This window comes from Lathamus discolor, chromosome 1 (genome assembly GCF_037157495.1).
Source record: "Lathamus discolor isolate bLatDis1 chromosome 1, bLatDis1.hap1, whole genome shotgun sequence".
Classification (NCBI taxonomy): domain Eukaryota; kingdom Metazoa; phylum Chordata; class Aves; order Psittaciformes; family Psittacidae; genus Lathamus; species Lathamus discolor.
The window spans coordinates 44,019,800-44,033,451 of record NC_088884.1 but is presented as its reverse complement, the minus strand read 5'-3'; the positions used below and the strand labels follow the sequence as shown (position 1 = coordinate 44,033,451).

The window sequence follows — 13,652 nt, the reverse complement described above, 5'->3', positions numbered from 1 at the left end:
ACAAGATAGCACATAACCATAAACAGTAACTTAATTATGGGGAGATAAACAAAACATTGACTAGCTGCTGATTAAACAAACACTAAATATCCTGTGCACTCAATGAAATGAGAGGTCATGTGGAAAAACAGTACAGGATTATGTAATCCAAGACTGTATTACAGGGTATAAGCACAGTGGAGTAAAACTAAGGTTGAGCGAGCAATCCTAACTCAGTAAGAGCTCTTAACCTTAGTGTCATAAACTTCTAAACAGCTTTCATCTCCTCCAAACTATCAATATAAATTTACAAGGCAAATACCTGTACACCTAAACTATCAAGAATACATTCAAATTATGCTACGCGGAGTGGGTAAAACCCCAGACACTCTGCTATTCTTAGTTCATCCCCCCTGTATCTGGAAGAAACTACTTCCAGCGTATCCTTAGTTCACCTTTTCAGAGAGTACTGCTTTCCCAAGGCTGCCTCAGGGTCCTGCTGACGGATTGCTCTAATTGCAGTCGGTGAAGTAAAGAAGGCAGCTACTTCATGCTCTGCTAGCACACGGAAATAGGCACCAGCATCTGGCGTTCCCACAGGCTTCCCCTATGGAGAGAATAATTTAAAATGTCACAGGATAAAAATACTTCATGATTCCTTGACACTTCAAAGCTTGAGCACGTAACAGTAGTGGTAGCACTGCAACAGAAGTAATTCCTTGTCGGACTTTAAAGAAGGCTTTGTTAAAAATAATAATACTGTGACCATATTCACTTATAGAAATAAGTTCACAGGCTTTGGGCATTCCATGAACTAGCTACTATTTAGAAAAACAGAACAAATGGACACTTGAATGAAAAAGCAGCCACAAAGAGCTGTTACTACACTGGCAGCAGAGGGAGTAATGTCTACATCTACCCTTATTGTGAAGCAACCTGTAAAACACTCCGAGACCCACTGAACTAGGGGCCTCTGGACACAGTGGTACTGCAGCTACATCCTCATGCACAGGCCTAAGGTACTTTTTCTTCCTTGGAAGTTTCCTCTCAATTCTAGGAAAATTCCCATTTAGCGGCTTATAAATGGCTTCTTGGAATCTTTGTGCTGCTACCCTGCATGAAGCCTGGAGAGAAGCTGAATACACCCTTTCCCATCTAGTGTGCTACCAGACTGCAGTTTTGTTTGTGTTTGGGATCTTTTCTTTTTAAATTACTATTTTTTTTAAAACAACATTGTCTTGAGCTAAGGGGCATAGTCAAGAGAGTTCTAAACAGAAGTAATCAGATGTGACAAATTGTCCAACAGCAAGTAATAATAAAATACTTTTCTGTGGTGCTGTAAATATGAAAAGCAGTTGGCACAGGATCATATAAATACAGTCCTACTCTTTGTAGTCACTGCATGAACTGCTCCATACATGTTCTGAAACTATGAAAAGATGATGTTAATGTGGAATGAGTTTTAGCTCCACAGGTCCTGCCATAACCTTTACAACTAGAAAGGCCACACTTGGAAGATGAACTTTGACAGAGCACACAAGTTAGGAGAGACATACATTCTATACTGCAAACACAACCTCGTTAATGCTTTATTCAAGATGACACAGACATGGAGAAAGTTTCACTATTGAAATGTCATCATCTTTCAGCAGTTTATCCATCACAAGACAAATTCATACCTTCACCACCCTTGTGTAAATGGAAATTTGGAACAGAAAGATTAACAGGTCCAGTGGGAAAGAAACAGCATATGAAACTCTAATACTTTTTATCTAACCAAGACACAAAAGGAATAGAGAGTCATTTGAATACCTTGAATAATTTACTGAATTCAGTATTTTTATTCTGACAATGAGGTGCTAATAACACAAAAATGCCTTTATGAAAATACACACTAATCAAGTTAGTTGACCCATACCAACAGAAAAAACAGCAAGCTGGCTGTGACACAGGCTCATGGGAATTCACCCCCTTCCCTCTCTTCCATCTGCCCTCCCCACTGCAATCTTCCCCACATTTGCTCTGCATCCAGCTGTGCCTGAACACTGGCAAGAGCACTGATAAACCATTTGGCAGATTTAAAGAATGCAGCATTCCTGAGGTGAGATATGTACCACTGACTTTGGAGCCCTATGGTGAAATACTGCTGGTGAGAGAACACTGGATCACAGCAAAATGAAACAAAACAAAACAATTACTTCTTTTAAGGATAGAGCAGGCATTGAGAGGCACATTAAGAGAAAATACACAAAAGAAACAGTTCCCAGCCCAAGTAGCAGGAAGAAGTATCACCAATGCAAAAAAAAAAAAAAATTCCTTTTGCTAATAGCCTATACAAATTATGAACAGGAAATGCAAAAGAATGCTTTCTGCCTACTGAAGCATCATCCTTGCAGGCTTCTTCACCACAACTTTAATGTGCTCATCAGTATTTGTACACAAACCTATTTATTCAAGATGGATGGCACCTCCCTGTGATGTTTACAGATCTGCAGGTATAGTGAACATCTGGTCAGGAGCTCAAGCCCACATCACTAACTAATGCTAAATAAAATAAATGGTCTCAGACTAAAAAATTCCAGATTTCCATAAACTTCTCATATTAATGACTTATGTAATTGAACTGGTATCAATTATCTTGCACAGCAAATAAACCTACCTGTGGAGCAACCATAAATTGGTTAGTCTGCCAGTAATAATGCAGGGTTTATTTTTAACCAAATGGAAATGTCCAGAGCCCATAAAGGGGTTGTGTCTGGCCCCCATCATGCCCACTCCCTGACAGGGCCTTGGCTGCCAGTGCTCAAGGCCAGGTTTGCCAGGGTGCAGCTGTGTAATCTTGGATCAGACCATCAGGAAAACAGCAGTTGTGAGAAGAGCTGAAAGGAGCTTCCCCTTCCTTGAGAGGCAGCTTATGCTCAGGCCCTCACCCTTGATCCATGCTCAAGCTACACTGCAGCTGAGCCTATGCCTCACACTTCCAGAATGCCCAAGCTCAAACCCAAGCCTGAGTCTGAACCCATCTTCAACACAAACAACTAAGCCTTCAGTAATACGTGGGTAGGCATGCAGGGATGTGACAGGTTGATATTTATATGTCACACATAAGCTATAGCAGCTTTGGTTTGGAGAAACACCATCTTCAAATCTAGGAGAAAAACAAATAAAACACAAACAGTGGAAGGAAAGGAAGAGACGTTCCATCTGACAGATGATAGGAAATAATACCCAAAGAATAAGACAACACTTAGAATACTCATGTAGGAGAGGAAAAAAAGTCAAATTTGCCCATTTGTAACATATTCTTACTGGTTCTGCAGAAAAACTTCCCTGGTGCCTTGACAGCTGGTCATAGTTTAGCAAATGCATAAACAAAAACCTACATGAGCAAAACAAATTTGAGACAGTGCAAATTCATTTCGGAGCCCAATAAATCTACAAACAAAGTTGCCAAAGAGAGTTATCATTTATTATACAAAAAATGTAAGAAGTACTGTGAGATGCCATGAGAGGCTTATTACCATATGCAATTCTGGTTTTTAAAAAGTTAGCAATATAAACAATAAGGTACAGGGTAACTGAATTCACAATGTGTTGACAGATTGCTGAGTCAGTTGGGGACTACGAGCAAGTGAGATGCTTCCACTGCATTTCTACAGGGATTAGTTCAAGACCTGTTGTATTTGCATCAATACTGCAATATTTGCAGTAATATCTGTGGATTAGGAGGAACTGAGGGCACAGTAAACAAAAACAAGACAGGCAGAAAGAGTGATGTGCCTCAACTGATTTAAAAAAAGAAGAGTAGAAACAGACATTTGTTGCATCAGCTAGGAGGATTCAAGTAGAAAAGGCTTTATTTTAATAACCTACCAAGAGACTCTGAGACAGAGAGACAGATAGCAACATCTTTCTGGAAGTACTTAGATTTAGCATTTATCAGATGTCAACCAGCTGAGCAGCCATCCTGAGGCAGAATGTGTTGACGTATAATACATGATTATGAAAGAAGTTTCATAGTCAGGCAGCAAGAATGATCAAGGGGATAGAAAAGTTCTATGGAGAAAATCAGAAGTCACTGGGATGAGTTACTTGAGGAAAGACATGTAAGAGGAGCTACAATAAAATAACAGCAATGCAGCAATTCCCATTCTGCCTGATCCCTAACAAGGGGCTCTTCAATTAAGGATAAATTCAAAACTATGAGGAGGAAATTCTCTCTGCATAGCAAATATTATACATGGAACTCATTGCCACTAAAACCTGCTGATGCAAAAGCACGCTCAAAATCCTGTCATATCAGGATTCCAAAAAGTATGCTCATAAAAATGCTCATTTTTCTGCTGCTGACACTGCTGCCAAACCAAACCTCCACTAGAGACTTGAGATGATACGCCCTACAGAATATGCTCCACAAATAAAATCAGTAAGGATGATGGCAGAAAGATCACAAAACTGGGAAACTTCAGAGACCGTGCTTGCTTTGTAAGCTGATAATAATGGCTGAAAGGAAGGCTGGATGCCTCCAAAAACTGGGCCAAAAGAAACTAATTTTAAGCCTATTGCTTCTGTGTACCCTGCAGATTTGCTGCAACAGCAGGCACTGGGAGGACCCCAGTGAGCATGGTGAGGATGGTTGCATGAGCACAACAATGTCCTGAAATAGCACTGTGTGGGACAATAGCTCCTCCTCTGTCCTAGACCGCTCAAATGAAGTCCTTAATGAATGGCTCCTTAGCAAGTGTGGGCATCTTTTTCATTACCTTAGCTCCAATTTGAAGTCCTAAGCACCGGAACTACAATGCTGCCTTTTTCCTGACATCACAGGACCACAGGGAGCAGCTAGATCTTTCTCTCTCCATGCTGCCCTGTTGCTTTACAGCTTGTGATCCCACTAGCAAGAACAACCCAGAGTGGGCTGTGAGACTTCAAGTAGCTTATTTATAGCTGAAATGTGTCATGCCCTGGAGAAAAACAGCCCAGGACAGATTATAGATCTAAAACAAACAAACAAACAAACACACACACAAACAAAAAAACAAACAAACAAAAAAAAAACAAAAAAAAAAAAACCAAGAACAAACAACCAAGACCAACAAACCTTGCTGTACTCAGAAGAATTCATCAGTGTTTTCACATTCCTGACAATGCTATTACAGCAAGTAAAAACTGGAAGCACACAGTTTCCATAGCAATTGTTAAAATGACAAGTTGTCGCCTACTAAGTAATTTAAAAATAAACAAATCACTTTAAGAAGTGAGGATATAAAGTCAGCATAGCTTGTATTCAATGGTGGTTGTCCCTAGGCAAAAGAGATGAGGTGTTCTTTCTCCTAAACAGCATATTGATACTTCCTAACCCAAAACCTATCGTTAGACAATCATTTAGGAAACTGACTACAAATTTATGAATATTCACTGTTAAGAGTCTTCTGAGCAGAGGAAAAATTATACACTATTCTGTTTGTAAATATCATTTCTAACCCTCTAAAGATGACACTGATGAAACATCTTCAGACACTCATAAACATTCTCTGAAGACTTGCTTGGTGGTACCCCAGCAAAAGAAAAAGGCAAAATATACTGTTTAATAATGCTCTCACCAAGAGCAAAAAAACATGCAAACCAAACAGACCTGGAAGTTAAACAGATATTAACTCTGATTTTTTTTTTTTTTTAATGCTGTTAAAGAAATAGAGTTTTTACTCTATTGATTTTCCCAAAGCAACACATTTTAAATTTAGAGGTGCCTTTATAATGACAATAACCATGTTGATCCCCACGCATTTGCCCAGAGATAAAACTTCACTGTAAGACAACTATGTAGCAGAGATTGCTTAAGGAACTCACCACTTTCCTCACCATTCCTCCTTGTCTTACCCTGCACTTGCTAGAATGAAAATCTTTTCATTACAGTCATTCTGCCAATTCATGCAATGATTTTAAGGTGGCCCTGTGTATCAGTGGTCAAAAATAGGTACTGTAAAATTATCAAACTCTTGTCCTTATCTCCAAAAAGAAGTGCCATTTTTCTCACACTGCATTCCTCTTCCAAACTAGTGTAGTGGTGATAAGTTTATCTCCCTTCGGAATGAAGAATCTAATTGACATCTATTAAGAGTCCAAACATTAATTAGACTATAGATTTAATACTCAAGCTAATATATTTGATTCTATAAATGTGCATTTCTGCTACTGCGTGAAGTTTTCACTCTTTGTTATTGAGAGTATCAGAGAAGTCAACCTCAGTGGTCCCCAGCCCTAAAATAAAATTAATTTAATGGGAAATCACTGGGCTTTTGCCAGGCAGACTAGAAAACTGAACTCTTTTATAATAGAATTAAAGTTGAAAAGGAATAAAAACTATTCTCTATGATTATTTTACTATTTCACTTCTATTTTTCTAGTAAAACTCATTTATAATTGCAGTTCTCTAGTTAATTATCTGTAGAGATCCTGAAGCCAACGAAGCCCCCCAAAAAAACATAACTATACTGAGCACCTAGAGATGAAATAAAGATGAACATGGGGTTTGAAAAGTATCCAACGTGAGGTAAATTGGCCAAATTATAAAATCAGCCTAGGAAAAAAATCAACTTCTTTCTTCCCCAAATTTCAGCTTAACTCAAACATTTAGTATCAATACATTCAGAACAGGAGGAAAAAGAGATTACTACCTATGTAGGTATACTTACACACCCTATAGGCTTACTTTTATGAACACTCACATGCATATGCACATGTATGATACACTGACACTGTAAGGAGCAACTCTCAGCAGCATATGCTGAGATTTTTCACACTCCTACAAGTAAGAATTCAGTCTACAAAGTCTTTAGTCAAAACAGTTGACAGTCTACTATTTCATGCTGCAAAACAAGCGGTGACCCTAACTAAAGGACTATTATATACTGCAGAGTTAATAACAGATGTATGTAACAGATGTAACTGATGACCTGAGAAGGTGCAGTGCTGTGCTGTCCTTGTCCCTCTCTTAGTTTTGCCCAAAGATCTATTCTGTGTGAGTAAATCCAAGTAAAGAAAGATTTTTAACTTGTGTTGAGGCCATACACAAGAAAATTAATGTCACATATTGGTCCATACTATTTAACACAAAAAATGTCATCAACTATAAGATCAGCAAAGAATAGATATTCTTTTCCTAGAGTATATTTCTGCTTCATAAATCTCAAACAGACTTATTAATTCTGATTACCTATACAACTAATTTAATTTGCTGCTAAAGTAGATTCAAGATTGAAGGATGGCATGTTAGTACTTAATTAAATATAGCTTACAGAAATGTCCACATACCCTCTTAAGCATTTGTTTCTAGGCAAAAGAGCAAGGTCAAAATAAGTAGCAGGGTGTTTTTGCTTAAGGATACTTAATTTCCAAAGATTTCACATGGTCTTCACATACTACAAAGATGTAACAGCAAAGAGATGTAACAGCAAAGAGATGTAACAGCAAAGAGATGTAACAGCAAAGAGATGTAACAGCAAAGAGATGTAACAGCAAAGAGATGTAACAGCAAAGATTGTTACCAACCTGACAGGAGAGGTACAAAAGGACTCCTGTGGGATTTAAGTGCAGCACACAACTTGTTCTTTCTCACCCTTTCACCTCAGGAAAAAGCAGGTGAGAAATGCACAATGAATACTTCAGTATGCAAAGTCATGAATACTTCAGTGAGTTTTTCGGAGCCAAAGCTTGTTTCTCTTGTTCACAGTGATCTCTTCTGCCACCACAATAATGCAGAAAAGAGTATCCAGACACTGTTTCTCTTCTTCACAAGAAAAATTATGTTTTTATATACAATACAAACATCATTGCAGCGATCACTTTATTTCATAAGTAGTTAACTAAGAGCCTATATGACTTAACTCAAGATACTAAAATCAATTCCCACATTATTTAGCAAACTTTTAGGAGTTCTCACAGATGCATTCATGCTCGCCCTACATAAAGTGAACACCACACAGGAAGAATCCAGTAAGCATGACCTCTGGAACAAGCAAAAGGTATAGGACAGTATGTACAGTACATACACATGCACTACAAACCATCACAAAACCACCTCTGCATTTTGAGTTATTTGCAATTTCAGACACACAGTGTATATAGTGCTAGTTCTTCTGGACATTTTTATCCATCTATACAAATTATGTATTTGAACATATGAACTGTGATAAATTTACTGCACTCCATTTTCCACATAAAGATATATTTAGTTACTGAGGAATCCTTTCTGCAAAAGAGTCTACCTCATGAGTTTAACATCATTTTCTCACTTACCTGTTCATCTTGAATTCTGCCTTTTCTTCTTTTCGTAGGATTTTGGCTACTACTTTTAAACAAATGCCTTCCTCCTTTTCTGATTACTTTCAAGTTGCAATGTCCTACAAATCACCTTGCTTCCTAATGTCCTTCAGAACTTGTATGTGCACTAAGAACCAAGCACCACTCCTGCAATCAGCAAGCTGACACTTCTCATTGACTCAAAAGCTTTCAAAAGTACGACAGTGAGCTGATTTGCAAAGTCACAGAAGCAAGCATATTCCACCAGACCAGCACATCAGAAACTCGTCAAAAAAAAAAAAAAAAAAAAAAAAAGCCACATATATCCAATACTCAGACAAATGGCTCATTTTATTGCCATAGTTGCACTGCAGATACTCTCTGCATCATGTTATTTCAGTAACACAGTCATTGCAACCTTTGATGCTGAACACCGAAAGTAAGCAGGCCAGTACAATGAGATTCAAAGTAAGAATAGCCATTTGCTTAAGTTTTCTCCAGCTGCTGCAATCATCGGCTGGGAGCGCGAAGGCATGTGAGGTTCTCTATCTTAGCTGTTTACAGAAAAGTAAAACTTGTGCTTGTTGATGTTCTGAATTTGGAAGGTACTGAAAACATTTACAAAGTGTCTGTCCCACACAGCCCGGTGTCTTTCAGATGACCAAATGTGCATTGCAGGTCCATTATGAATTTGGTAAGAGCACAATTACATTAGGCCGGTGCACCTCTACCTTCTGGTGTGAGGCACAAGGGTATGCAGTGTCTCTCATGATGCTCACTGGAATTTCACATCCTGTCTCCTCTTGGCAAAAAGGCACTGGAATATGTTTTGGCTCTGTGACCAGAGATATGGAAGATAAGGGATACAGAAACATTACGGTAGAGTTTACTGGCAATGTGTGAACTGACATGCTCCTGTCACCTGAATGAAACAGACAAAAGGGACAGTGTGATACTTCCTAGGAGAGAAGTCCCTTCAGTCAAAGGAGCAAAGATCTGTAGGATAGTTTTCAATCAGAACATTCGAAGCTGCATTTTCAGTCCAGTGCGCAAGGCTAAGTCTAGTATAAAATAAACCTCAAATGACATGTAGAATCATAGAATAGTTAGGGTTGGAAAGGACCTTAAGATCACCTAGTTCCAACCCCCCTGCCATGGACAAGGACACCTCAGACTAAACCATGCTGCCCAAGGCTTTGTCCAACCTGGCTTTGAACACTGTCAGGGATGGAGCACATCCCCACTCCCGGAGGGATGGGGAGGAGAATCAAAAGAATGCAACTCCCAGGGGTTGAGATAAGAACAGTCCAGTAACTAAGGCATAACACAAACCACTGCAGCTACCACCAATAATAATAATGATAAAGGAAATAACAAAGGAAGAGAATACAACCGCTCACCATGTACCGGCCAATACCCAGCCTGACCCAAGTAGTGCTCTAGCCCTTCTGGGTAATTGCCCCCAGTTCTACATCCTGGGCATGACATACTGTCGTATGGAATACATCTTTGGCCAGTTTGGGTGAGGTGTCCTATTTCTGCTTTCTCCCGGCTTCCCCTTCTCCCTGGCAGACAATGAGACTCAGATAGCCCTTGGTAAGACTAAACATTACTGAGCAACAACTAAAAACATTGGTGTTATCAGCACTGCTCCCAGTCCAAAAGTCAAAAACACAGCACTGCACCAGCTACTAAAAAGGAGAAAAATGACTGCTACTGCTGAACCCAGAAGAGCAACCCATTCCAGTGCCTCAGCACCCTAACAGTGAAGAGCCTCTTCCTTATATCCAATCTAAACTTCCCCCATTTAAAGTTTTAACCTGTCACCCCTTGTCCTATCACTACAGTCCCTAATGAAGAGTCCCTCCCCAGCATCCCTATAGGCCCCCTTCAGATACTGGAAGGCTGCTATGAGGTCTCCACGCAGCCTTCTCTTCTCCAGGCTGAACAACCCCAACTTTCTCAGCCTATCTTCATACGGGAGGTGCTCCAGTCCCCTGGTCATCCTTGTGGCCCTTCTCTGGACTTGTTCCAACAGTTCCATGTCCTTTTTATGTTGAGGATACCAGAACTGCACACAATACTCCAAGTGAGGTCTCACAAGAGCAGAGTAGAGGGGCAGGATCACCTCCTTTGGCCTGCTGATCATGCTCCTTTTGATGCAGCCCAGGATACGGTTGGCTTTCTGGGCTGTGAGCGCACACTGAAGCCAACTCATGTTCATTTTCTCATCTACCAATACCCCCAAGTCCTTCTCTGCAGGGCTGCTCTGAATCTCTACTCTGTCCAGCCTGTACCTGTGTCTGGGGTTGCCCCGACCCAGGTGTAGGACCTTGCACTTGTCATGGTTTATCTTTATAAGGTTGGCATCAGCCCACCTCACAAGCGTGTCAAGGTCCCTTTGGATGGCATCCCTTCCCTCCAGCGTATCAACTGAACCACACAGCTTGGTGTCCTCGGCAAACTTGCTGAGGGTGCACTCAATCTCACCGTCCATGCCACCAAAGATGTTGAACAAGACCAGTCCCAACACCAATCCCTGAGGTACACCACTCTTCTCTGCCCAACCTGTAGCTGTGCCTGTAGCTGTAATAGAAGAGGGTTCCACTTTTAGTCTGAACCATCTGTGAGTACAACTTTGAAACCTTCCTTCAGACTGAAACACTGAGCATAGATTCTGCAGTACCTGTATGCACAGGTCTGTTCTCTCTGTGAGGCATCCAGCAATCTACTTGTGTCAGGACCTTGTATGTTCCTTCGCTGAAGACAATCATCAGCCCACTGAGCATTCAGGTGTGCATGCAGTGGAATTCGAGGAATACCACTGGTCATCAATATCCTTCAATCTGGTAAATGTTATACAATGATTAAACAGAAGTGCTAACCAGTACTTCTCTCTGTCCTCAGTCTTCCCCTCTACCACACTCGTGTGCTTCACATACTCCCTTACTGCATTCTATCCATTTGTTTTGGGTAAACCTGGCTAATTCAACCATGCCTTACCCTACCTGTAGTGCCCTTCCCTTTACAACATTTGTGGAGTGACTTGGGGCAGAAGAAGAGATAATATATTGCCAACAACCACTACATTAACTACTGCATTTCAAAGAAATAGTATCATCCTAAATGGTATTTGCTGTGCAAGTGCAGGGCTAATTACAGTGCAGGAACAGGATACACGTGGCCAGAAGTACCAGCAGCACTACCACAAGGTAGGTCCTTTATACACTTCATTTGAGGAGAGGAAGAGACAGTGTGGCTGGTGTTTTGTACAGAAGTCTAGGACAGCTGTTATCAAGGCATGTTATCAAGGAATGTTATCAAGGACTGTAGGTCCTGAACTAAGGATGTGGATGTCCTCTTGAGCAGTGGCCTTGGTGGAGTGCTCTCCCTTCCCCTGACGATCTGTTCAAGATCTTTGTGGTAGGGGCACATGCACCATGCCATGTTTGAAGCATGGTTTTGCTTTCATCTATCTGAAATGAATGCAGCACTGCTTGTCAGTCCTCTCCCTCTCTGCAGCAGGCTTGAAATTAGCAACAGGGTGGTGTATCTGCTGGAGAAACTTCTGGGCCTTTCAGAGCATATGATCAAGCTCTAGGTTGCCCCTTCCAACAATATTCTGGAAGGCCAGTGCAACAGTTGTCACTACGATAAAATGCAGCAGTAGGAAAGGAGGAATAACTTTAATAAAATCGTAAGAAGTGTTCAGAAAGGAGGAACAGCAAAAGAAATAGCACTGGTGAAGAGGATAGAAGCAAAAGCCTGGGAGAAATAAGAGCAGCTGAAAGTCACTAGCAAGCAGGCAGTCATTAGCAAATATGGAGTCGCACATGCCATCTGGCCTTTCTACAAGCACTAGAGATACTTCAGAATAAGGTGGAAACTCTTGACAGTTTTAAAGCTTTCTGTTGGCATACGTACTTATCATTTGTCCTGAAAAACTTCTCAGCAGTGCAGCCCTGCTCATTGGATCCTATTCTTTTAACCCACATGGCAAAACTTCTTCCTTAGCTGTCTCTGCAATGTCATTCACATGTCTAAAATCACTCTGGGAACCAAATAAATAAGCAAGGACAATCAGAGGACTTAATTCAGAACTGCACTACTGCTGTGATTTGAAATATCATGTAGCTGTCCCCCTAATAACCACTGCTTTTCTGGACTTGAGGATTCTTGACCCACTTCAAGAGGTATCTTGTGCTCGTGAGAATCTCTCCTCTAAGTTCATAGAGTGAATTTTGAGCAGTAAAGCATACCTTTAACTTCCAAAACAGGATGCAGCAAGCCCATTCTGTAGTGTTTGACGTAGGGTCTTCTAAACAATTTTGGAGGCAACCTTACCTTACTACAACTGTCCATTCTTCTTCAGTATCCCCAGGCTTAGGAAACTTATTTACTCAAAGTTCAGGCACAATCCCAGCATCAGCACCCACCAACAGTAGTGTTTGAGTTTGTAACTATGAGTGAAACACATCTGAACCTTTCTGTTCTACTATGGTCATCTTTAGTTATATGGTATAATAGCAGGAAGATGGAGGAAGTTACATCATAATATCCATTTCCTCATGCGGAACTTTTGCACTTATGATGGTCTGTAAAACGGTATGTTTCCACAACACCTTACTGACTCCCCTGCTCCAGAAGCACTAGGTAGAGATGGTGTTCTACCAATTGTTATATTCACAGTATCAAAGCTTGTTTCACAAGCTTTTTCATGTCCTCAGAATCCAGTATATTCACTATACTTTTGCAGATACTGTACGCTATGAGTTACCATTGGCTTTCCCTTAATGGTTCACAAGTTTCTAGTTACCACTACAACTCAACAGAGGTGATCAACATGCCATTATGACAGAATTGAAACAATTTCTGTCTCTAGGACCACTGAAAAACACAGAACAATTTCTAGGGGGACATCATGCTGCACAGTGTCAGAGGTTGGGATATACCTAGAATGAATGCAGACAACCAAGTCTCAGCATGCTTGAAAGCTAACAATGTCAGTGCTTTTACGTAAAATGTCTTTCACTGTCACTGATGGGCACTGGATTTACTCCCCAAAGAATAAAGAAGATGGTTCAAGCAATATTGTATCTTCTTGCCTGGCGATTAGAGAATCAACAATAACTTCTGAAAAAAATAACAACATAAGGCAGCATGATTGGTTTTTTGAGCACAAAAGTTAGGACGCAGCAGGTCACTCTAGTTGGACTACTTTACTCTCCACCCCACTGAGTTTCATCCCCAAAGGAGAAGGACCAAGTCCTGAATGTCATCTGAGTCTTGACTCAGGTGCCTTGAGTGGTAGAAAGAAAAAAGAAGAGAGTCTTCTTAAAAGTTCTTGCTCTAACCATAGAGCTCCCAATTGC

At 40.5% G+C, this 13,652-nt stretch overlaps 1 protein-coding gene across 3 annotated transcripts in view; it reads right to left on the bottom strand.

The window, feature by feature from the left end:
• ACSS3 (acyl-CoA synthetase short chain family member 3) overlaps positions 1–13,652 on the bottom strand; it is a 1,041,561-nt gene that overhangs the window by 1,000,519 nt on the left and 27,390 nt on the right. For all 3 annotated transcript variants that reach the window (XM_065669569.1, XM_065669586.1, XM_065669578.1), the window contains exon 8: positions 435–586. In XM_065669569.1, the coding sequence (XP_065525641.1) occupies positions 435–586 (152 nt within the window). The remainder of the gene's footprint in view (positions 1–434; positions 587–13,652) is intronic.